The sequence below is a fragment of the Uloborus diversus genome, chromosome 7, assembly GCF_026930045.1.
Source record: "Uloborus diversus isolate 005 chromosome 7, Udiv.v.3.1, whole genome shotgun sequence".
NCBI lineage: Eukaryota > Metazoa > Arthropoda > Arachnida > Araneae > Uloboridae > Uloborus > Uloborus diversus.
In genome coordinates, this window is record NC_072737.1 from 91920398 (window position 1) to 91947506 (window position 27109).

Below are 27109 nucleotides of genomic sequence, written 5' to 3' on the forward strand. Positions count from 1 at the left end.
TTGTTTCTCTTCCTATCTCTGTCTGTTTTTAATTTTGCGCATTTTGGATTCCACCAAAAGTTGTTGTTCATTATTTTGTGACTTATGCTGACAGAATGTTGTCTGATCGTTTCTTTTATGTTTTTGGTTATGTGGTTGTATTGAATGTCTATGGTATTTAGTGGAGAGTTCGTGGGAAGTTTGTTTTTTAGATCCTCTGTGATGTTTTTCCAGTTTTTGTACGATTTAATAATATAGGTTTCGTCTTTCTTTTCTATGTTTGTTTTTATTAAAAATGGGTAATGGTCGCTGCTTCCATGTTCATCTAGGCGTATCCATGAGAAAATTTTATTATTACTGTTTTCTATTATTGCTAAATCTAGAATGCCATCTTCTTTGCCTTTATTTATTCTGGTTGGTATATTTTCGTTCAGTATATGTAGATTATTGTCTAGGATCCAATTTTCTAGTTTTTTCCCACTGGGGGTGGTAAGCCTATCTCCCAAGCTTTGCGCTCTGCTGTTAAAATCTCCGACGAAGATTGAAAATTTGTCGATTATATTGTTGAGTTCCCCGATCGTCGTGTCATTGAAAACTCCTGGAGGTCTATAGCAATTAATTATTTTAAAGGTCCTTTTGTGGAGAACTACGTGGATCATCAAGGATTCCATGCCATGGATTTCGCAAGGAATAATATATGAGGGTAAATTGTCTTTGACATATGTACACACTCCTCCACCTTTATGGGGAAAGTCCTTTTCCTTACTATAAACTGTGTATCCTTTAAGTCCGGGTATTTTGCTATCGGGTAACCATGTCTCTTGGACGCAGATGATGGGGGGGTTTGACCAAGCGACAATGAATTTGAGAAAATCAATATTGGCAAGAAGTCCTCGTAAATTCCAAGAAAGAAGAAAATTAGACCACGACGACATATTAACAACAGCAAAGACAACAGAACACAAAACAGCGAGACTAAATATCTCCCGTATCCAATTCAATGTCTTCTGTGTGAAATTCGTTTTGTTCGAATGGGCTTGAGTAAGGTAGATCGGTGAGTGATCCCTCGCTTGTCACTGAGTTATTCAGTTTGAAGATTTCTATTTTTAATTTCTCTATTTCCGCGCTTTTTAGGTTACAGCTTTCGCATTGATGTGATTTAATTTGATTGGTTAATGTTATCAAGACTTTTAATTTTTCGATTTCAGCTCTCAGTTCTTTGATTTCCTTATCTCTGCTATCTAATTTGTCGCTAAGTTCCGTTATAGTGATATTTGCATTGTTTTTTCTTTCTACCTTGTTGTGCCCCTTCGCAGGTTCTTCTGCCTTGGCAACGCTGGCCCAAGATTTATCAGGGGTGTCGGTTTTTAATTGTGTTTGGGTGGCTTTTTTGATTTTTTCTTTGTATACTGGGCAGTTTTTGTCTGTTGATAGGTGATTGCCTTCACATCTTATACATTTGGGGTCATTTTCGCAGTTAGCATGATCCCCTCCGCATGTCATGCATTTTGTTTTTCCCTTGCAGTCTTTCTTTTGATGTCCCAATTTTAGACAGTTATAGCAAACTTTCGGTTGCTCAATGTATTTTTGCGTTTTGTATATGATCCTCCCGATTTTTACTTCCTTTCTGTCAGTTTTCCCAAGCTCTTTGACTAGAATAACTGGTATCGGCTCTTTGGATCCTTTCCTGTTGAACCTTATTATTTGAGCTATTTGAACTTTATCCTGTGTCAAGTATTCCGCTATTTCTTCCAATTTTATTTCTGTGTCGACATTTTTGATTATGTACTTTGAGGTTACAGTCTCGTCGATTATTCTGGTAATGATTTCCGTGTTGCAAATTTCTTTGGTTTTAGAGATATTAATCACTGTATTTAAATTCTTGGTTGTGATTACAAGGTTTTGTTTGCCTGTAAGATTGATAGTGTCATCCGCGTCAATTATCTTGTCTAGTTGCTCGTTGAGGGTTTTAGTGTTATTTGTGGGGATTTTGTTGACAACGCCTGTTATTATCAGCTTTATTGTTTCACAGCCATTTTTGAATGCTATTTTGGCTTTTTTTACTATATTTATTGCCGGTTCATAAACGTTGTTGTCAGTTTTTATTTCTTTTTCTCTGCTACTTGCAGATTCAACATTCTCTACTTTTCTTTTGGACGAATTTTTCATGTTGAACTCTCATAATAAAAGAAAAACGGGACTTACCGAATATGGTTCTAATAAGAAATAAATCAGTAGAGTTACCTCCGCACGTGTCGAACGTGCAGACAAAAATATAACACCTCCGTACGCAACCTTGTACAGGTTCCTCCTTTCCAATGCAACACTCCGCCACGCACAGCCGTTCCACACCCAGTGTCACCGAATCAGGAATTTATCGAAATTTCAAACTAAAACTCATTTTCCGCGAAGTCCAAGTATGTTCAATGTTGCCATGATTTCCAAAATAATTCCTTCGTTAATTGTTGAAATTAAACGAAAAATAAGTTAATCTAAAATTTTACGTGTCAAAAGAACTTCCTATTGTCATAAACATCAAAATATTTACAAGATGCAAAAGGATTGAAATTTCAAACGCGAGAATCAGTTTTCCGCGAAGTGCGAGTAAATTCAATGTTGTGATGGTTTCTAAACTAATTCCTTCGTTAATTATCGAAATTAAACGAAAAATAAGCTAATCTAAAGTAGTATATGTCAAAATGACTTCCTAATGTCATAAATATCAAAATATTTACAAGATGCAAAAGGATTGAAAACTCTAACACGAAAGCAATTTCTCGCGATACTGCATATCGAACCTATGTTCAAAAAATTGCACTGATGAAATATTTTTAAAAGAATTACAAGCAATCTAAAGTATGCTTTAGATTGCTTGTAATGATTTTTGAAAGAATTCAAGCAATAAAGAAACTTTTCATACTTTTTCAAGGCTTTCAAGCACTTGGAAAATAAACTTTTTTTTTCAGGAACTTTTCAAGGGCGTAAAAGTTATGAACATATGCGCCTGTAAAAAAAATGGCGCATGCGCCACGAGATTACTTCCGAATTTATTTGCAAAAGAGGTGTGGTTCATAGCAGCGTTACTATTACAATCAACACACGACACAACAGTCTCAAGAGCTTGGGATCCAATGAAAACTTTGAGATGAATATTCGAGTTAGCGAGATCCGAGATGGGAAAGTTCATTCGTTATTGCAAACCTGAGGCTGAAATTCCGAGAAATATCGGTAGCAACCTGCTCCGCGATTCGATGTCATAACTCTTCCCCCAAACCTCTTTTTTATGGATTTCCATGCTGCAGCGGTTTAAGGAGGATTAATGACGTCAATCTGAAGCGAAATAATACGGGAAAGTCAGTTTAAGGCGCCGCGGCAGCGTGTTTGGGTGTACAGTATCTTTTAACACAATGGAAAACTTTTAAAATCTGATTAAGTAAAAACAATATAAAAGCGGACTAATCGGAACAAAATGTTAAAAAGCGGTCTAAAGTGGACTTAACCCAAAAAAATGGACTTTGGAGGGAAAAGCGGACCATTTGCGAGCCCTGCACCTGTCTAAGTTGACTGCTATCTTCAGGCACCGAATTAGATCTATATCATCTAATTCAACCTCTATACGTTGACCACTAAAGAAGTGCACCGCAAATGGTCAACTTATACAGGTTTCACTGTAACTGATTTATTTATTCATTCATACAGTATTTGTTTGTGATACGGCTGCATAGGAAAAAAGATAATCTTGAAGCATTCATTGATTCAGAACTTTTGCAAACATAGCATCTGGGTCATTCCATGTCAAATGATCCCAAGTTTTTTCCCTCACCTTTTTGTATTTCTTTGAAATTTGGCTCATCGATTGTACCCTTCAAGGTAATCAAAAGTCCGAATTTTTAGGTTTTTATCTCTATTATTTTTTTATTTATGACACTTTGATTTTTCAAAAAACCCTCTTTTTTTCATGGATGCTTGAACATAAAATGGACGTTAACTCAGCACCAAATACAGATAGAAAGATTTGGAAAAAAGCATTTTAAAGTACATTAGTTGCTGTTTAATGGGATATGCAACATGACTAATTTCAGAAAAATTTTAATTTTTAAAAAATGAAATTTAAATTTTAAATTAAAATTTCTCAGAAAAGGTATAATGAATTTAAAAAAAAAAATTCTTAAAAATTTGTGTGTATTTTATTTTTATTTGTGCAAAGTTTCAAGTTGGGATCTCAATGGGATCATATTTTTATGAATTTTTAAATAAAATTTGACTTATGAAATAATGACATTTTTTCAGATTCTAACTAGTTAAATATGGGGTTCTCTTACTGGGGATGGTCTAGTAAGTAGTAATTGATCATGACTATGCTTGAAATGAGCTGACATGAATTTGTTGATTAGTACCCCCCCCCCCCCCACACACACACACAACCACTTTTTATCTTTTTTTTTTTTCAAAACTGTATTCAAAAAAAAAAAAGCAGTATCACAATTAGAATATTAAACAAATATTCTTACAAAATTCTAAGACTATTTCATAATAATAATTTGAAGAAAAAAAATTATTTATTTGCAACAAGTAAACTGTAATTGTAAGAAAATAAGTATTATATTTAAAGAATTTTAGGATTAAATTTAAAGAAAATTAAACTGAATAGTCCTTTACATTTTTGTATTTCCTAAACATAAGTTTTGAGAAAGTAAACCATTTTATTTATTTATACAATACACAAGATCTTACAAAATAATATTGCCGTTACATAAAATGTGGCCTATCCTTTTCCCAGAGTTCTTCCAGCAGTGAAGTGACATCTACTTCTCGAAAGCGATCAATCCACGACTGGATCATATCTTCGTGTGTGGGTTCATAGCTTTTCAGAAGCACTTCACCATCTACATTATTAAAGAGAAATGATAATCTTTACATTTTATTTAACCAATAAAATATCAGACATTAAAAAAAAAATATTACAATACATCACTTTTGCAAATGACATGAGATTAAAACACATGAAGAAAACAAGCAATGTAAAAAAGCAACTCCAAATGGATGAAGGGAAGCCATGCTTATACCCAATTTACAAATTTTAGGAGGGTTAAATGTGACAGATACACTCCCATTGTCCTATAGGAAGCGGCATTTGATTTGTATAATTCAAACGGGACAAACTGAGTAGAACCTCTTGAATACAGCAATTGAAGGAAGTGCTGTAGAGGCAAAACCACACCTTTTTATGTCATTGGATATGCTGCAGTCCAGAGTACACAGAGTGTACACTACATAAACAAAGCACTAGGTGGCAAAAAATGGCTGTTTTAATTTTAATTGCTATACACTTGCTTATTGTTCCCCTTCCTTTTAAGGTGAATGTATGATATAATAAATTTTAAAACTATTTTATAAGAAGAATTCATACAACTCCCCATCCCCTTTTTAATGGGGCTGCATAAGAGGTCTCAGCCGTTTGCAGCTCTAGTGTGATCCCCCATGGCATCCAATCTTTGTGGCACCACCAATGACAGGTCAGTTTTCCACTAGATGAAGGCACCTGGGCTTTCACAAGGAATTTAACCAAGAGCATCCAAGTCAAATAGAAGCCCAAGGGATCTTTCACATAACGTATAACCATGCGACATGGATGCTGGCAGTTTTCTGCATCTTGAAAATGCACTGAATGAGACCAGGGTTAAACCCAAGAACCTGGGTGTAAGAGGTCAATGCCATGCCACTTTTCCAACATAGCATCTTTGAGGAATGCGTTCTTCAAATGCAAAGGAAATTGCTTTCTAAGGAAATCCATGCACTTCTGAGGGATATAAATCACTTTGCAAAACAATAACCAACCACTAGATGACCTTGGCTTAGCTAAGGTCTCACAATATATAGATTTATTTTTAAAATTTCAATATAACTTTTTTTTCCAAATTTATATTATTTGAAAGGAATAAAACAATTCAAAGCTGATATGAACAATTACACCATTTTTATTGTGAGGCTTTTAGAATAAAAAGATATCGAAACTTACTTTCAAGTACAGTGTTGGATTGAACAAACATGATCCTGGGTTTTTTACGAGTCATCACAATTTCCCTATATTCTAGAAATGGATGTTTTCCATCCAAGTCAAATAGAAGCCCAAGGGATCTTTCACATAACATATAACCATGCGACATGGATGCTGGCAGTTTTCTGCATCTTGAAAATGCACTGAATGAGACCAGGGTTAAACCCAAGAACCTGGGTGTAAGAGGTCAATGCCCTGCCACTTTTCCAACATAGCATCTTTGAGGTATGTGTTCTTCAAATGCAAAGGAAATTGCTTTCTAAGGAAATCCATGCACTTCTGAGGGATATAAATCACTTTGCAAAACAATAATCAACCACTCGATGACCTTGGCTTAGCTAAGGTCTCACAATATATAGATTTATTTTTAAAATTTCAATATAACTTTTTTTCCAAATTTATATTATTTGAAAGGATTAAACAATTCAAAGCTGATATGAACAATTACACCATTTTTATTGTGAGGCTTTTAGAATAAAAAGATATCGAAACTTACTTTCAAGTACAGTGTTGGATTGAACAAACATGATCCTGGGTTTTTTACGAGCCATCACAATTTCCCTATATTCTAGAAATGGATGTTTTCCTTCCGTAGAGACAACAGAATATTTGTTGAACATTTCTCTAGCGGCAGAAATATCAGCAGTTGCCCTGTATACCTGTAGAAAAAAAAATATGGAAAACCATTAATGCAGAACTTAAAAATATTAAGACATATCTTTGACCTGTGCTCCATAGAACCATAGGTTTCCCCGTAACTGTGATAGGGGTTTTGCAAGTGATAACTATTTGGCTAATCAAAGCACAAAAATGTATGTAAAATTTTACTTGTTATAAGGAATGAGTATTGCCCACTCTACAAACCTAGACAACACGCCCCCCACCCACCCCCACCACAGATCTTTAAAAGGAATAGATAGGCCTTTCTCCTACAGCGCAGTGTATTTCGCCCGGAGCAAGTGGGGGGATCATGATTCTTCTGAGAATCACGTGATTAAGGGACATTGTATATCCTCTCTTCTCGGGCAGCAATGACATAACAATGCAAAGCGTCGTTAAAAGTCTAGGATTGTCTGAAGATTCTTTACTATTCTAATGTGAGAAATCTATCTGTGTGAATCTGAGATTTTCTAGTGAACAAAGGTTTGATGAATGCAACGCTAGTGCCAATCTTATTCAAAAATTTAAAGACTTTCTGACTAACAGAAATCTTTCTGCTAAACGCAATTAAAGTCCCTCCAAGAGTCGAAATTTTGAATATTTCAAACAATTTACTGTACATGGAGAGCATTATATTAAGTTACTGAAAACAAGTGATGAAAAATTAATTATAGGATAGCTGCAAAAAACTAGATTTTTAAGTTTCATAATTTCTAGGAAAACTGTGTTGGGAATATATAAAAAATATGCAAGTTCCCGAATTGCAGTTCTAAACTACATAATGACTTATAAGCTTAATCAGGATCACCTTGAAACATTTTTCAGTGCGATCAGGGATTCAAAAATAATCGTCGGACAATTTCGAAGTGCCAAAAAAGAATATTAATTCATACTGAAATTGAAGAGTTCCGTTTTTTGAATTGCGCTGATTTTGACAACCTTCAAATATGAAGCGCAACCAAAATGCTTTGGAAGAATGCACCTTGTAAAGCAGTCTTAACTACAACAAACCAAAAAACAGGATTAATAAAATTTAATAATTTTGGGACACGTTCAAGTATAATAGCTTATTACAACCATCGAAAGATGTATATTTGTGCAGAACAACTGAGCGTGTTAGACGAGAATGTGAAAAAGTTTTTGGAATAAAACATAAAAATATATCACAAGAGCTATGGAAAAAAAATCGAATTATGTTTTTCTAAATTTAAATGAGCATATGTTGGAAACAGAAGCAGCTGATAACCACATTAACAAGTAGGACTCGACCGATGCATCGGCGCCGATGGTTCAACAATTTAGCCATCGGCATCGGCATCCGATGCTAACTTGCAGGAAACATCGGCTCATCGGCCTTAAAAAACATCGAAAAGCCGATGCAATTGGCCGATGTTTTTCAAAAAAAAAAAGGACCTTTGCTGTTTTACTTTTTAATACAAAGTAAAGGAAGTTATAGTTTTCATACAAAATTGTTTACTTAAATTTCTGTATGACACCCCTATCAGTCACCCCTGAAAGAGTTTTTAATACTGCATTCTTAGGTACCAAACAAGTTAATTATTGTTTTGTTTCTTACAGCTGGATGTACGTATGTATCTCTCATAAGTTATAACTCAAAAATGGTAAGCTGTAGAAGGATAAATTTCGCATGTGGGGTGTGCGTACGTTCCAGTTGTGCACTTACTTCCCTTTTTGTTTTCGATCGCGTGTTCTGAAATGCCTGTTTACTCATTTTTTGTGGCTATTAATTACTTATTTCAATGCAAAACTAATATAGCGTCTCAGACTGACGATCATTTGGTGATATATTACCGATTTAGAGACCATGGAAACAAATATGAGATGGCGAAACCGGTTTTTGTGTCATTTTATTAGTTTCCCGTTGAACCGACGGTAATTTTTAATTTTTCGATATTTGTAATATGAATCACAGTAATGCAGTCTTTTCTGTATCGCTTCGGCAGAGTTACAAGTTTGAGACCCGTTGAAATACATTTTGGGGCCCAATTTCTCTATCATAGAAATTGTAAAACATTTATCAGAAGCATTTTTGTAACTCCTACGGTGTCCCTGCGGTTATGAGGCCTTTCGCGTAATTGCAACATTTGCTATATTTTATATCCGCCACTGCACGTCAAAACAAACTCGGATGCAAGTTTTGAAAGGGTTTTTTTGCTCAATGTTTATGATTATTTTGAACTCTATTTTTTATGACTATTTTTTTAATTTCCGAGAACACTTGCGTGCCCCTCCTCCCACTCCCTCAATTTCTGAAATTAAACTCTAGTTGTATTTCTGAGTTTTTTAAAACTAATACCATTCATAAAGTTAGAGATTTTTTTTTTCAAACTTTATCTATTGTTTAGGAAGACATTAGAGCATTAATGTAAGAAATTGATTAAAGACGTTTTGAATAGTGACATAATTCGGAAATCAAAGGGACTTGAATTTTTTCTTCGGAAGTGCTGAAGTAGATTCAGAAACTCTTCCGAGGCGATGGTGGTAGCGGTTCTGTACTAAAACGAGCTAAAGTGTGCATCACATGACTTCTTTTCACCCCAACTTAATGTTATTTCCCCATTATTGGCAATTTTAATGTGATTCAATAGTTAACTCTCTAAATATCACTAACAGTGGCCAAATTGAAACCAGATTAAAAAAAAATAATAAATATATTTTTTAAATCGCCAAATTTGTCGCCAAGTTTGGTAACAAAACTTGGCGACCAAAAGACTGGCAAATTATCGTCAAGTGTCCGCCAAATTATAACACCACTTGAGTTTGCATCGAAATTAACAATGATTCCCCCCCCCCCCCCAAAAAAGGGGCAAAAGCCCCCTCTAAAAACACCCGATTGCAACCAAAAGGGGAGGGGGTAAAAATGAGGCCGAAGTGTGAGTTACTCTAAAATCAGTGGGTGACACCCCCGTAACCCTCCCTCGTCGTTTCAAGCATTTCTTAAATATTTAGCGATTATTTATTTTAGTCAAGAAATGTCATTTTGCGTATTTCTCATACTTGTTTCACCTATATTTCGTAATGCGCCATCTTTTTTGCATCCTTAAAATAGTGATCGATTTTTTTTCTGTTGTAAGTAGCTATTTTTATGTATTTATATAAAATCAATGAATAAGATATTTTCGTTTTTTATAGAAAAGTTTCAAGGATTTTCTATTATGCAATTTTTAAATTTCAGAAAATTGTTAAATTGAAAAATTTAATTTGAACTTGTTTGAAAAGCTTCATAAAAGATTAAACAATCAAATTGTTCAATATTACGTGTGCAAACATCAGATCAAGTAGTATATGTATTCAGTTATTAACTTGGTGTAATTATTGAGTTTGTTTATTGTAGCGGCATTTAAAGAACCTCGCTCTTTTCATGGCTATTTCTTTTTTCAGCAAAATTTATGTCACTGTTATAGCTTTCATGAAAAATGCAAACTTTTCTATTCATAAATTTTAATTAAGTATAAAAATATTCCTATTTTGATTTAATATTGTAATTTATCTGTAACATTTTTTCTTTTTTTTGGTTAATTTGATGACTAAAAAATGTCTACGTGCAATTTTTCCACTTTAACTGCGTAATTTGTTGACGGTTTCATAGTTTTATTCTTATTTTTTTTAATGATTAAACAACATAATTTAACGTTTTTTAACTGTGTTTAATGTACCTAAATCCATACATTATTACAATATTACTGAAATCTTAGTTGAATGTTCAATTAAAAAAAAAAAAAAAAAACAAATCAATTGGTTATTAAACTGTCTCTTTGTTTTTCTTCCTTTTTTTTTTCTTTCTTTCTTTTTTTTTCTTTTTTGGCTGTTGTTCTTTCTCTTTCATCATACAGCAGTCAAAAAAAGGAGAAGCATAACTACACTCTATGCAGATTGTACGTAGTACGATCCAAAAGTTCGGGGACAAGCTGTATAAAACCTTACCCAGAATAGTTTACATTACCGAAGCACATCCACCTTCAAAAGGTCACCTTGAAAGACTATGTACTTCTGCCAGTGTTCATATAACTTTTGGGAACACGCCTAGAAGCCATTTTTTGCTACCTTCTATGATGCAGCTTTATCTTCTCCTGGCGGATGAAAGCGGCGTCCATGCAAATGTTTTTTGCTGGGAACAGGTAAAAGTCACATGGAGCTAACTCCGACGAAACGTTATTTTATTGGTTTGTCATATCAGAGTATTGACCAATCAAACCGTGCATCCTCAACATGAAAATCGTCTTCTTCTCCACGATGAAGTTAAAGCAACAGCGCAAGAGGCCTTACAGGAGGTTGCGAAAAATGTCTTCCAGAAGTACTTAAAAAAGCTACATGAACGTTGGCAGAAGTGCATAGTCGTTCAAGCTGACTATTTTGTAGATAGATATGCTTCGGTAATGTGAACTATTCAGGGTAAGGATTTATAAAACTTGTCCTAGAACTTTTAGAACATACTACTTACGTATGAGTTTTCAATTTACTATTTCACAGGCGCGGATCCACGGGAGGGGAACTGGGGGAACGTTCCCCCTCCAAAATCCCAAGTGTACCTAAAAATTTTCAAAAGAGAGTATGGGAAAATAATTCCGTTTTTCAAAACTTGAACTATAAGAAAGGCGCCAGAAAAAGTAAGGAGAGAATTTCAAAAGCGGATCAAAAAAGAGGAACTGCTGGAATGTCCCCCCCCCCACACACACACACTTTAGAACGTGAACTAAGGCACCAGGAAAAGCAATTAGGCAACAACAGAAACGGATCCATGGAGGGAACTGGGGGAACCTTCTCCTCCCCTCAAAACCCCCATATATACCTAAAAAATTTTCACAATAGAGTAGAAAAAATCTTCTGTTTTATAGAACTTAAACTCGAGGAAAAGCTCCAGAAAATTCGATCTAACAATAGCAGAGGCGGATCCCTGGAAGGGAACTGGGGGAACGTTCCCCTTCCTCTAAATTCTCATGTGTACTTAAAAATTTTCACAATGTATTACAGCGAAGTTCTCCAGTTATATAGAACTTTAGCTTGAAGAAAGGCGCAAGAAAAAGATAGGAGAGAATTGCAAAAGCAGATCTAAAGAGGAGAACTGGGGAATGTTCCCCTCTTCCCTGCATAAAAATAAATAAATAAATAAAGACAAACCTGTTTAAACTGTTTTTTGCATTTATTTGGTGAAGGATTGATCATTATATTTAAAGCTACTGCAATTCAGTGGCGCTATTAGAGGTGGAGGCTGGAGGGGGGGGACACAGGGCGACAGGATCCGTGATCCCCCAGAAGGCCGAGTAGAATGTTTTTGTAAAACATTTCCTATAATTAAAGAGAACAATAGAACGTACCTTGGAAACAGTCGCCTTTTTTAGTCGGTCTAAAAATAAGAAAGTCTTCATAATGTCGGAAGTCCGCTTCCTCTGCCAATACCTTTAAAGCGCGTCTCAAATCTTGTTTTCAGGACTTCAATTTTGAAAATTTTAAAGGGGAGAACTACCTAACACCTCGCATTCTAATAACATCGAGAATCATTTAAAATTGCTTTTTTGGAGCTTCAATTTTTAAAAATTGCCAAACCCCTGACGTTACCAAATATGGTCTACAGTCATTTTTTTAAGATGTCGATAACGAAAAATTTCCGGACAAGGGTCCGAATGCTCCTGTAGAAAATCTGAACATTAAAAAATTAAGGTTTTGAAAAATTTAATGGGGAAAGTGTTTAAATCCTTTATCACAGAATATTGCTCAAAAACTTCGTTTTCTAGGACTTCAATTTCGAAACATTTTTTGGGAAAAGCCCCAGAACCGTACTGCTCGAAGTATTGTCAAAGTTAGTCTGTAACTGCGTTTTTGGAAATTCAATTTCAGAAAATTTAGCGGTGGGATTTTCGATTTAAATCTATTTTACAAAAAAACGGATGCAGCCCCCTAAAAAAATCCCATCTCTGACCCTATTGTCAATAAATATCGCCTATAATTGTGTTTTTAAAACTTTAATTTCCGCAGGCGGCCCCCAAACCTTTCTTTTTCGTAACATCACCAGAGGCCGTCTAAAACTGCGTCCTTAAGACTAGAATTTCAACTTTTTTTTTCAACAACCGCCCTATCAGATGGTGAAAATTTTAAAAGTGCACCCTCTATAAAACTTTTGTGGTTGAACCACTGGTGCAAATATTATTTCCTTTAAGCACATACAAATAGAAAAATGAACAAACTTTTTAAACTAATTATTTAAGAATTGTACTTTTAGAATTTGTAATGAATACATTTTTTTCATAAGAGGCATTAAGAAGCAGTAGATACGTTGTAAAACTCAATATTTATGGTTATTTTTTAATGAGTAATTTCATATAACTCCCCCACCCCCATAAACATACTTGCTAGAAAAGTTCCCCTCCCAAATCCATAGTCTGGATCCGCCCCTGCTATTTCATAACGTTTTTGAGTGACGCATTTTTTACGCGCATGACGACATCACAAGAGAATTTGCGATAATTAGCTGAGGAAGCTTTCAAAATGGATATTTCAGTCATCTATATGTTCTTAGGTACATATGCATGTACAGATGTGGCGAAACAACTTGTGAAGTATAGATTGGGTAATCATAAAATAGAAATTTAGGTCGAAATCTGTTTTTTTTTTTTTTTTTTGTGATTACAATTCTTTGTTTGTAGAAAGGAAGTAAAGTGAAATGAATCAATGATCCTTTAAATCCCTGACACTCTTATCAATTTATTTCTGTTTGATTTTTTTTTTTTTTTTTTTTGCCATCGGCCATCGGCAATCGGCCATTTGGAGGAAAACAATCGGCCATCGGCCATCCTTGAACAATCGGCATCGGCCTATCGGCCAAAAAATGCAATCGGTCGAGCCCTATTAACAAGTTTATAAAATTAATCGGTTTTAAATATTTAAGCATTAGAATGTATGACGCAGTTAATTCATACAATGAAATTAATTCATTAAGACCAATACGCGGGAGACTAAGAAAATCAACACTGTTTAAGGGACACTAGTTTTCTTCACCCATGATTTTAAATTGTCAGAATTATCATTTTGTGGAACAAAAAAAAAAAAAAAAAGAAGAAGAATTGGGGAAAGGGGGGGGGGGGAGGAGTCAAACGACCATTCATGTAGTTTATAATTGGGCTGAAAAGTAACAAATGAATTTATTTTCTGAACACTTAAAAAAAAACTGAAGTTGACTAAAAATCACAAACAAACCAAAGTTTGTGTTTGATTAATACATTACTGGGGTTTAAACGCATGCAAATACTGTTTAATTAAATTAACTGATATTCAATTATATTTACATTTGTATTTCTAATTGATTTAGGTTTTACATATGGTTTTATGAAAAATTGTTGCACTGGCTTTAAAAGTTGTGGAAAAAGTACCTGTTGAATCTATTTATCTGTATTTGAAAAATTTGATTTAAATAAAATAAAATTTAGAAGGTTAATTTTTGTTGAAGATTTATATTTAACATTGACGTCTATTTATACTTAGTATTTATAGACTTTGGCACTTGAAAAAAGTATAAATTGCTTATGCATTTGCACAAAAGTTATGATGGGAAAATATCTAATAGACCATTCCATGAAAAAGCTGCCATTTTGTCCTGCATTTCATTAAAAAATGATAACTTAAAAAGGTAATGAACAACATTTATTTGCTAAAGTACGCACATACATTTGTGTGTGATTTCTGAAGCAAAAAAAAATTTGTTCATTCCACCTTTTAATTTTTACTTTTAATGAAATATATGAGCTGTCAGGCACGGACAAAGTGTCCACTTTTTTTGGAATTCCACTTTTATTTCCCTTAATTGTGCAAATGATCGCGACGAAAAGCGATTCTATAAGGGAGAGAGTTTCTTGTGAGGGGTATCACGTGATGTCCAACGGTGGATGTTGACGTGTGTTCTGAGGTGAATAGCGAGGAGAAGGCGCATCTACTCTATTTAAAGATCCATGTCCACCCCCCCCCCCCCCAAAAAAAGTTTTTTTAATATTTTTTTTTAATTCATTTGTTATAAGAAGTAACAAATTTATGATTTCAATAAAATAAGAAGTGTAGAAAATAATTTCAGTCAACTGCTTCAATCAGATTTTTTGCAGAGGGATATATGTTGTTTCATCCTGTAAACACCCTTACCAGTACAGGATCAAATTAGAAACAACCAGAAAAACATATTTTTATAAGTAATATCTATTTTTGTAAATTTAGGACACATTTCTAAATCATTGGCAAAAAAAAATCAAGTTAATCTATACAGTACATGCAGGTTAATTGAATCAGTGGTTAATTGAATCAAACGCTTTAATGAATCAAATCGTTAGAAACAGAACAAAATACAACTTTATTGAACTAGTCGCCGTATTAATCAGCCGTTTTATTGAATCGAAACTGTTTAGAACAAACGTGATTCATATAAGCCGCGCCCACAATGTATGTGGATTTCTTTGAGTACATTCTTTATACAAATCCAGCTTAGGTTGAAAAGTCACTTAAATCTGGTACAGAAGTACTTTAATAGCCAAAAATTCACATACAATTTTAATTCTTTTTTGAAATTTAAATTTAAATTTAGAAGTCATAAACAATATAAGATGGTTCTTTTCTACATAAATGAATTTCTTTAACATTTAAAAATTTACACCAAGCCAAAACTTGTAAAAAACTACACCACAGCTTCAGCCTTGAAGTCTGAGTGCAAGTTAGAACATGTGAATTACACGGTTTGGGGTCAAAATGTCGCCACCGAAATGTCGCCGGGCCAAAATGTCGCCCGGCCGAAATGTCGCCTGCTCAAAATGTCGCCTGCTCAAAATGTCGCCGGGCCGAAACGTCGCCTGTCCAAAATGTCGCCTGCTCAAAATGTCGCCGATCCAAAATGTCGCCGGGCCAAAATGTCGCCTGTCCAAAATGTCGTAGATCCAAAATTCGCTCATTCAGTTGGTAAGAAAAATGCAAATGTACAAAAATGCTGTTTAACACCAAATTTGCAGAATAAATTACTGCAAATTTGAATGATTACTGCCTTTAATGAATGTCTCGGTTAAAAATGGGACTGGACTAACTGAGTTTCTTGATAAATTCTAAAAAGATTATTCCGTTTTGATTCGCAACTCTCGGCCTTTTTTACAGCAAACAAATAGAATACAAGCATTACGTTATCTTATTTCTTGTTACTCGCTATCAACCAACTGTAAAACATTCTGACGGCGTTCAGTTCTGACGTTCGATAAATTATTTTAAACTTTTCTTCAAGAATAGTGTGCATTTGTATGTGACCGATTTTTTGGGACCATTCTACGTCAAAACCTGTAGTAAGAATTCGAACGATACCCGCAAGTACCCATACATGATTTAGGGCTGCGTGGTTTTTTTGCGTCAATTCGTTCAAGATAGTGGAGTAACTGAACGTTTTCATCGATATGCGTGACTCATTGCTCAAAAAATGATGAACGGAATTAAATAAAATGTTAGGAGCCAGCAGGGGGACAGATTTTGGGGCTAATAACACCAGAGGGTGGAGCAATCGAATGTTTTTTTTTCCCTTTCTTTTTTATTATCTGTGACTGATATATCTCAAAAAGTAATACAGTAGACCCTTGTTTTCAGCGGGTTTATTTTACGCGGTTTCGATTATACGCGGTTGAAGATTTGACACCTTTATTTTATTTACGCAGATGCGGCAATGCAAACAGGTAACATTTTCCTTTCTTTCAAAACCCAAGCTCCTATAGATTGCAGATTACTCGTAACTAACTGCATTTTGGCGTGCTAATAATCGAACTTGGGTCCTTGGAGACATTTTATGCGATTGGTTCCAGAGCTTTTTCCATCAGAAGTAAAGTGATTAAACTCACACAGTTCAGAACTCACTGGAAGAAGAGCTTTTAGGAGTGACAAAGGAGGTCAAAACCAACGAGAATACCGACTCCGGTGACACACAACCAAAAACGCTCACATTGAGAATTTTGAACCATTCGTAGACAATAGAAACCATCTTTCTTATTTGTTAGTAAAGGAAGATTCTATCAAGGAAATGACGCAAGTGATCATGGATGCGTTAATGCTCCGCAAAGAATTAGAGGAAAAATTCTTAATGACTACCAAAAGACTATCATAGCCAGCTCTTCTTCATAAACAGAACACGAAATTAGTTTGTTTTTTTCTGCATATTATGCATAAAAATCGATATGAGTACACATTAAACTTATGATACAATTAGTCATCACTAGAATGAAATATTTTTTTATCTACGGAACCTAATCCATAGTTTGACACTAATATTAGGTCTCAATTTACGCGGTTTCGATTTACGCAGCATTTCCGTGGAACATATCACCCGCGTAAAACGAGGGTCTACTGTACAAGTGTAAAGACAAAATTTGGTCTACAGGTATATCTTAACGGGCGAGTTGCTCATTTATTTTTTGCTTCAGTCATCGCAAAAGGATGGATCACCGAATAATTTTTATCGTTTTATGTGACTGCTATATCTCAAGAAGTAATGCGAGGATTCATACAAAAATGTAGTATGCAAGTGAAATTAAACGAAAACAAGCCTTATTTTCGTTCTAAGTTGAGTTTCGTAATCGTTTACGTGAGTCAGTGTAATTAAATAAACAATGAAAGATATACTGAATTTAAATATGAGAGGTTGAGCAAGATATCAATAAAATCTAAATTAGCCGTGCATTCCTCTCATTTTTGTAGCACTTTAACTAGCGTGGGTGTTAAATAAAAACTGAGTTTGCATTCTTATACAATATTTGTCATCACGTAGAGTCGTTTTTCAAAAATCTGAGTGAAAGACACCTGTTTTAGCAGTTACGGGTTTCATTGATTTCAAAAGATTTGACGGTGAACATTTCGACGTTATTTCTGAATTTTACTCATAAGACATGGGAGTTCCCACAGCAATAATCTGTCATCTCTGTTAAACATTTGTTTTGCTGTCCCAAAATCCCAGTCGCAAAGGACATACAAATGTCCTCTCGGGGGAAGGTCTCGAGCAGTCTTGTTAAACTTCTTCAGTTTCATTTCCAGAAAAAGTCTCAGAACAGTTTTGATCTTACTTTAACCAACATATATCTCACTGAAAAGGTACATTTTTATTTTTTTTACAGTTCTTAGGGAGATGTTAAAAAATCTATGAGAAAATTAAATTTCATTAAGATACTTTTCTACTTTATTTCCACCCTGGCCCTTGATTTTGAATTTTTCCAGTGAAAGGGGAGAGGGAGGATAACGGGCGTATAACCAATGCAAATTTCATAGGATTGCTATAAAAACCACTTCCACTTGTATATAAAAAAAAATTCAAAGTCGGGGGCCATTCCGCCTGATCCCCTAAATGACTGACCTGTCGCTACCGTAATAATATGCTAGAGTGAAGGAGTTATTTGTTTTCACTTCATTACACCAAAAAATACAAACTGCCTATTCTCTTGCCCTATTCACATTGCGCCTCACTATTCTTTCATTCGCGTTTAGAACAGTTTAGTTTTACTTCCATACCAATTTTTTGTCTGAATCCTTGCGTTACATCTTGATCCTTTGCGTTACATCTTGAGTATTATTATTAATCAGATTAAACGAGAAAGAGAATTCCGTTGCAGCAGCCTTTCGCATGTTTATGTTTGTAATAGTATACAGAAAAATGTATGTTTTTCTGAAAACTATTAATTTTCTGGAATTAATCTGATGTTTACGAATTAAGACAGGAGAAAACGTTTGGAATTTTTGAAGGAACTTACTTTGAAAGGCAATTAATATTCTTTCGCAACTTTTATGCTGAAAAGCATCGACGTACATTTAAATTTTTCGTACCAATTGAACTAGCGAATTTTGGGCGGGCGACATTTTGGACCGGCGACATTTTGGACTGGCGACATTTTGGGCCGGCGACATTTTGGACCGGCGACATTTTGGACTGGCGACATTTTGGGCCGGCGACATTTTGGACTGGCGACATTTTTGGCCGCGACATTTTGGGCGTATACCGAATTACACACTGCATAGATAAAAATTTCATTTAAAATATTTTTTGATAAACTACATTAAGCTTCTACATATGTCATTCATGAGTTAGGGGTGGAAAGTTTTTTGAATTTAACCAACCAATTGATCTAACTGAAATCAAGCAATCTACTTCATTACTATAATCTAAGAAATATCAGCAAATATTGAGAGAGTGCTTCAATAATATATGTTCTACAAAACTTTGAGAATATAGTCAAGAAGTCTTTCTTATGTGTTCTTGAATAGAACGAAGTGTATAGTAAAAAGCTATAAATAAATTTTACATATGTACTTCCAGCTTTAAAGAACAAAGAGTAACATTGATGAAAGCATCTCAATTCTAATTTTATTAAATTTCAATTTAAAACAAATAAAAACGGAGTATCCTCACCTGCAACTTTTTGAGAAAGTGACCAAGGACAGGTTTTGCAACTGTCTCTAACTTACTCCGATCCACTGTCAGCAGCAAGTCTGGCTCACCATCCTCACCAATAAGCCTCTCAATTTTAACAAAGTCTCCTGCTTCTTCAAGCAGGACTCGAAGAATGACATACAATGCCTGAGAGTGAGCCTGTATGGTAATTAAAAGCAAGTTACACACTAAAGGAATTTAAGATAGTTTTATAATAACATTTACTCATTTAACAGTTTAAAAAATATTTTTTTCAATACGAGTTATTAAACTAGAAAATAATCGGTCATGGTATAATGGGGGGAAATTGCTTTTTTACCAACAATATTGGGCATCAAATTTGATGTGTTCCAATAAATATCTTTCCTCAAAGGCTGACGTAAGCCACTACTTTTCAAGAGAGCATAAAACACGTTTGTTAACCTGCTTACATAGGTTGGGACTTGCACACTCATAGCACTGGTAAATAAATACAGTACAACCTCGATATCTCGTAACTTTCGGAACAGAGAAAAAATTCAAGATATCCTGGTTTAGAAAAATTTACTCTAGTAACTCTTATATATGCTATTTATATTCATATATGTACTATGGTACCACTTTGTATTACAATAAATAAGTTAGTCTTCAATATTTTACTAGTTTTGAAATTGTATGCTTGTCAAAAGTGAACAGTAGGGTGTCCCGAAAAAAAAAGTTCATTCTTCAAGTCACACACCCTCTTATATTTTTCCTTTTATGTCAAAATAATTGTAAAAAAAGTTTTATGTAATTTGAACAATGTCTTCAACGTGTCGACTTGCGCTTGAAACTGTGAACAAGCACTGTGTACTAGGCTGTTCTTGTCAATCAGGGCCAATCTTAGCAGGTGTGCAGGGTGTGCGCCGCACACGGGCGGTCAAAGCAAGGGGAAGCCGCAGGCCGCATCATATAGTTCTTTTAATCAAGCAAAATTCCTCAAGAATTTCTCACAAGATAACTTATAATAAGTTGAATAAATATGCTGAATTTTAAATGTTCAATTATCAAAGTATGTGTTGATTTCTCGACAGCATAGCATCGTTTAAGCAAAATAGAATGTTAGGCAACATTGTGTTGGTTGATTGTCCATTAATATCTATTCTTAACACACATGCTTCATTTGGTTGCAAAATTTGTGGCAGAACCGGTAATCAGGCGCGGATACAGGGGAGAGGAAATGGCCTCCTCCTGAAGCATGGAAGGGTGCCTTCTAAAAGGAGCACCGAGAAGGGCCACTAATGGTTTAACCCCTAAGCTTTTATAGACCTAAACAATGAAGACATATTTTATTTATAAAAAAAAGCTATACTGATTAGATACTCTCGCAAGCATTTCAAACAACAACCTATGTGCTCAACAATCGTGGATGCACGGAGAGAAAGTGAAAAATTGCAACTCTCCTGAGAGTCAAATATATACTAAAATTTTGTAATTTTCCCCTTTAACGGCAATTTTTTCTAATTAAATCCCGAATGAACTGCCCAGTTTCAGATCAGATAGGAGGACAGGGCTTTTGCCCCGGGAAGCAAATTTAAATGTGGTCCAAAACGAAGATCTAAAAGGATGCCATGACCTCCTTGACGAGACTAAAGAAGGCTTCAAACAGCCTTTTTAGGACTTTAATTTCAGAAAATTTTGCTGGTTGAACCATCGATCTTAAGGACTCAATTAAGTCTCTAATTCACCCCTTCCACCTTAACTTAACCAAACATAACCTAAAAATGTTGGCTCCAAAATCCAAAATGTGTTTTCAGAGTACAGTCCTTCCTAATGTCATTAAAAATTGCTTGACATTTTTCGGATTTCATTTTTGTAATTTTTGCGATGGAGGACCCTGAAATCCATTCACAAACATTACTACCAAAGACAGTCTCAATTAGCGTCTATAGAGAAGCCCCTAATCCCACCCCCTCTCACTTAACGTATTAAAAAACAAACTAAAATTGCGTTTTTCAAACATCAGTTTCAAGAACTTTCAGGGAAGGACCCCGAATCTCCCTTTTCTCCAACGCAATCACTATATACCTCAAAATTTCCTTTTTAGACGGTTCCGTGGAGCCACAGCTTCCTGCCTAAACTAGCCTGAATTTGACTTCAGTTTCAAAAAAAAAAAAAACAGTTCGTGAGGGCACACTGAACCCCCGCCCGCTCTTAGTCCCATCGTTATCAAACGATGCTTAAAATACGATTTTGAGACTTCAATTTCTAAACAATTCCGAAGGAGAACTGCCAGGCTTATGTAACTTTTCACGGCGCTCGGGCATACCCATCAACCGTCGAAGTGTGGTGGACAAAAGTCTATAGTTTTATTTTTCAGACATTAATATCGAAAAATATCCAAAAGATCCTGAGAAGCTTCCAAGTTTCGTTAATGACACCAAAGATAGTATAAAATTGCGCATTTAAAAATGTCTGCTAAAGAGCCCCAATACCTTTCCTTCCCAAAAATAGCCTATAATAGATTTCAGTTCCAAAAAATATTTCGGTTCGGAATATTTTCATGTTTCCCCTATCGTTTTCAAATATAGCCAAAAATCGGTTTTTGAAACAATAGTGCCGAGAAATTACTGGAGGAAAGCAGCCAAATCCCCTACCGTCACCAAAGACAGCTTAAATTTGCATTTTAAACTTCATTTTTGAAAACTTTGGATGAAAGACGAAAAGCGACTGAATCGCCCTCCCTCTTGCAACATCAATAAAGGTAAACCAAAATTGCGTGTTTAAAACTTCAGTTTCAGAAAATTTTCGGGAAGAACGCCGATCCTTCCTAAGCTATGGTCACAAAAAATAGCTTCCAATTGATTTCAATTTTGAAAGAATTTTAAGAAAAAACTCCAATAGCAATTTCCCCTGAAATCTCGAAAAAATTCCTAAAATTGCGATATTTGACGTCAATTTCGAAAACTTCTCCATGCACCTTAACTATACCCGACTCTTTTGTCCTTGCAACCGAACACAACCAAAGATTAACTAAAACTATTTTTTACACACCAATTTTGATAATTTTCTCGGAGCATTCCTCCTCCCCTGATCCCCCCCCCCCTCCGCTAAATACGCTTTTACTACTAGTAAATTTTGGTATCTATTATTTTCTTCAAAGAAATAATTTGTACCTAAGAAGTTTCTTACTATAAAACTTTTCTACGTTTTTATAAGTTCTTCATTCTTTTTTTTTTTTTTTTAATTAGAACTTGGTATAGAAATTTGAAGAAAGATTTATATAGACGTTAAAGATTAGTCAAAATACGCAAATTATTGTTGAGGGGTTGAAAGACGGCAAATTAGGTCTTTGCACGTGGGCGGCTGACACCCTAAGATCGGCCCTGTTGTCAATGTTGCCCAAAAAATATTATTTAAGCGCATCATCGCAATTGCAATAAATAATCCACGGCAGAACTTCATCTTAATCATTTCTGTTTCAGTAACAAGAAAGATCTAGATCAGCCCCAAGATGTATCTTAGTGACCAACTTGTGTCTGGCTTGTGATATACAATCGATTTAATTTACTAGTTTTTGTTAAAAATAGAATTCATTTAAAATATATGTAATTAAAAACATTTAAAATTTTTCAGGAACTACTGATCAGAGTATGATAATTTTTACATGAATCAATGGCAAATTTTATTTTTTTTACTTTACAGCTATTAAATTTCAGTGAAATCACTACTGCTTAAAATAAAAATGGCCGAAATTTAGGATCTCCAACAATGAAATAATACCCTCCCACATGCAATGTGCACTGATGTGAGTTTCACTGTGACACCATAGCATTACTTGATCAATGATTTAGACTATTAGGATATATGTGAGGATAGCCAAATAACATTTTGTACAGTAGTACTAGTCTTTAAAATTTTCTTAAAGGGTCCACTAATTACTTGAAACTAAAAGCACGCAGGGTGAACACAAAACCTCAAGTACATCTCAAAGTCTGAATTAAAAAGATAACTTTCCAATACCATGTTCATTATCTTTTTCACAGTACAACTGCTGCAGGGTTAAAGCTCTAGATTAGCGGTCACCAATCACTAGTAGGGGATCATTTCATTGAAAATGGCTACAAAAGAATCAAGTACCAGTTGCCAAAAGTGAGGATCATACCTTTCCTTTTTGTTAAATAATATTACACTATGATAAAATATTTCCGATCTTATTTTATGCTGAATGAATATGAAAATTATGCTAAACATAAAGAACTTGCTTGCTCAGCATTTTTTATTAATGCTTTTTCAGGTTGTTTGATTTCTCTCACTCTTTTTGTTTCCTGGCTTCTGGTTGTTTGTTTCTCCCCCTTGCTGGATGCCCCAGGGTCGGCCTGTTGTTTGCTGATTGGTTGTTTATTGTCGTTATTTCCTATTGGTTGGCCCAATTGGTATAAATACTGGTGTGAAGTTGACGTTAGTTCCGTTGCGATTTTCTGGTTGTGTGGTGAGCTTTTCATACAGACGAAGAGGCACCATTGCAGCATTGAAATGCTATTTGCTGTAGCTTCTTGAGAATTCATTCTTCATTTATGTTAGTTTTTCACTTTAATCAAAATAAAGTACTTTAAAGCACCCCATTTTTCCTTCACCTCTACAGCATCGTGAATAAAGTTTCCCCCACTTAAATTGTCAGATTTTCATACTTAAGGTATTATTGTGATTTATATTTGGTCCTACAGATCCCAAGTAACAAATAGCCAATTACATTATACAACAAAATATATGGACTGGAAATAAAAAGCTTATTAATAGCAAAAATGCAAAATTTAAGCCAAAAGGCAAAAATGCTACCAAATATTGTCAAAATAACTGTGGGATCAAACAAAGCACTCGAAAAGACTGGTAATTTTCCTTAGTAACAAAATATATGTGGCCAGTTTTGAAGAGGTAACAGAAGGAAATTGAAAAAAAAAAAAAGACAAAATAGAATACCTTTCATAAATATTTAATAAATATCAATTTTCAAACAGAGAATCCCCCCCCCCCCCCAAAAAAAAAAACATAAGCAAAGACATGCTGTTTGCTTTAATAAGTAACTGAAATTTCAAATTTAGGTAAACAAATTACAGAATGGACTTTGAAGTTGAAAAATGAGAGAGATGACTGAAAAAAAAAAGATGGAAAATTTTCTCTTTTTTAGGATTTGTTAAAATAAATTAATATATTAATTAATAAAGCACCATGTCAAAATAATTAAGAATTTCAATTCAAAAATAAGCAACCTTTTAAAAATTTCACTAAAATCGAGCACTGTAATGAACCCGTGGGAACCCTGTGTAACTAAGACAGTTTTCTTCCACAACCATTTTGTCATTTTGTCCTCAAAACAAATTTTGCCCCAAAGCAGCTAGTGCTTTGCATGAATGAAGATCACTATTGAAACATAAATATGACAACATAAAAACCAACCTGAAGCCAAGATTTTGTTGCCGGTTCATATAGCTGAAGGGATTCAATTCCGCTCCGACATGCACTCAGCCAGTTTACATAAGTTACTGTCTCTGCTTCTTCTCCGGTGTGTCCAAAAATCCTGTGCACAATGCAAAGATTTGGATATGACAAAAATGCACAATAAAGATGATATTCATCACATTTTGATAAAGAAAGCGGGAGGGGGGAGGAAGCATAAATAATGAATAAAATATTGATAGAAGTATCAATTTAAAAAAAAAAGACATTCTTTCTTATTTGAAGATTATTAAATTCAGTGGCCAATTAGGAAGAAATTTGGGAGGAATTAGGCTCAAAATCTAGGATGAGCTTCACTGGTCCTCTTGGATTTTCTAGTTTCATAACAATATTTAATCTCCCCATAGCTAAGAATATTGTATTATAACATTTTAAAGGCATCAAGTATTATTTTTGACAAAAACTTTTTTTTTAATTTATTTTTCTTTTTAAAAACTAGGACAAATTGTTTCAAACTAAGTTTTTAAAAATATTATGGGACCAAATACAAATGTACTTTCCTTCAAACAATGTTACTCTAATTTTGACCTGAGACTTTTTACCAGTATTTTAAACATCATTAATAACACGACATGGCTACAAATAAAGGCCACAGTAAGCTATAAATAAAACAGCAAGTGAAGAAGATTATGTTCCTCACAACTTGTAAAATGCATTTTCAAATAAATTTCTTTTATATGCTTTGGGACATAAAAAATATATATGAGGCAGTGAGAAGCAAAGGGAGGCAAGTGGCAAAATTAAAAATTTGGAGGTATTCAGTACAAGTGGTAGGTGAACCTCTCCTCTGCATTGGGGCAAGAGATGGTACTAGTAACCCTCTTAGTTGCTGCTATACAGCATGATTTAGAAAAAAATTTCAATGAAAACCTACATGAGAGCTAATTTTTAAACGTGTTTTACTCAAAACTTGAAAATGTCCACTTGCATCCCTTTGCTTCTCACGGCATCATATACAAACAGAAAATGATCAAATATATCATGAGTATGGAGCCATTTAATAAAAGACTTGATTTATAACCAGGGCTGTGGAGTCGGAGTCAGACTGATTTTGAGGTAAAGGAGTCGGAATTGGAGTCCTTAGCAAACAGGCCAACTTCCGGCTTCTTTTTTACTTTAATTTTCACTTACTTTCCTTGCATTTTTTTTAAAAACTGACTACCATTTGGTTCAATTACATTATATATAAAGGTTTACTAATAAGAAAATAACTGTGATTGGCAACCAGCTTGCTTGATTGCTTATCAAATTTTCTGTAATAGCTATTTACGCCTGCTGTCCCCTAGTTATACCCACCAGATAGGCGTCACTCAGAGAGGACTGTCCCCTCTCCAGAAAGGTTTTTTGACTTAGCTAAAAAACTTTTGTCCTCCCAAGATACAACTTTCGAAAATTAAAAGCACACAATTTGATCAACATCTATATGTTAAACATTACAGGGGAGCATATTAGTTATTTTCAACTCTTTAAAAAATGGGATTTTTAAGTAATCTCACCTTTTAAATCATAACTATTAGAAAATTTGATTTTCAAATTGAATTTCTAACATGGTATGTATTTTAGGTTTACAATAAAATGCAGAGAGACATTTTCATTCAAAGGAATTAATATTTAATCTGTATTTAGGGGGTTCTCCCCCTTTCCATGAGGGAGAAAAATTGAAAAAAAAAAAAATAATAATCAATAAATAAATAAAAATAGCCGGAGTCGGATGTTTCAAAATCCACGAGTCAGAGTCGGCCATTTTCCTTCTGACTCCGTAGCCCTGCTTATAACTTGAACATATTTTGTTAAATTTTAGAGAATGTGAAAGATGGAGTCCAGAGCATTTAAAAGTTGTGCATTGAAAAAAAAATCAAAGCAATAAATTATGTTTTAAATGTAGAAAACAATGACATAAAAGCTCAAAACATACACTAATGATTGTAACAGATTTTCAACAGGTGATACCTTTAAAGAATGAACAAAGAAGCTGAAAAGGTATGCATGTATAAAAATACACAATCTACAGAAATGAGATACATTCTCGAGAACTTGGCACTGGATAATCAGATGGAATCCAGAAAACTTGGCCAAATTATAGCAGGACAAAAATTCTGCACAAATGACTCGACACATTTGCAATAACCTAGCATTTTGAACTCATCCAATTTTTGGTCCACCTCATGTCGGGTTTTCGGGATTCTACAGTAAAAGCAACACTTCTGCAGAATTAACAAAACCTGTTATGCTAAGCAAAGAGCACTAAGTTTTATGTATCTAGAGAGGGAATCTACATTGGATATAAATAGGAAATGATAAAAAATATTTCATGTTATTTCAGTAGACTTGTTTATAGTGTTTTGTTTATTTTATTTCTTATTTTAATTTAGTTCAGCTCACTATTAATCAGTAAATTAATTAGAGTTGAACTGCACCATTGCTGAGGAATCTCACTGGTCTGCTAAACTAACTCTAGCTACCAATTGATCGGCATTCTCAGCTTGTATGAGATGACATCT

At 34.4% G+C, this 27109-nt stretch overlaps 1 protein-coding gene across 1 annotated transcript in view; it reads right to left on the minus strand.

Moving 5' to 3' along the window:
* Positions 1-4655: 4655 nt before the first annotated feature.
* Positions 4656-27109, minus strand: part of LOC129226613 (dipeptidyl peptidase 3-like) — a 93552-nt gene continuing 71098 nt past the window's right edge. Inside the window, exons 16-19 of the mRNA XM_054861242.1 lie at positions 24549-24669; positions 19113-19292; positions 6534-6696; positions 4656-4865 (exon numbers count right to left, since the gene is read on the minus strand). Of these exons, the coding sequence (XP_054717217.1) occupies positions 4729-4865; positions 6534-6696; positions 19113-19292; positions 24549-24669 (601 nt within the window). The 3' untranslated portion in view covers positions 4656-4728. The remainder of the gene's footprint in view (positions 4866-6533; positions 6697-19112; positions 19293-24548; positions 24670-27109) is intronic.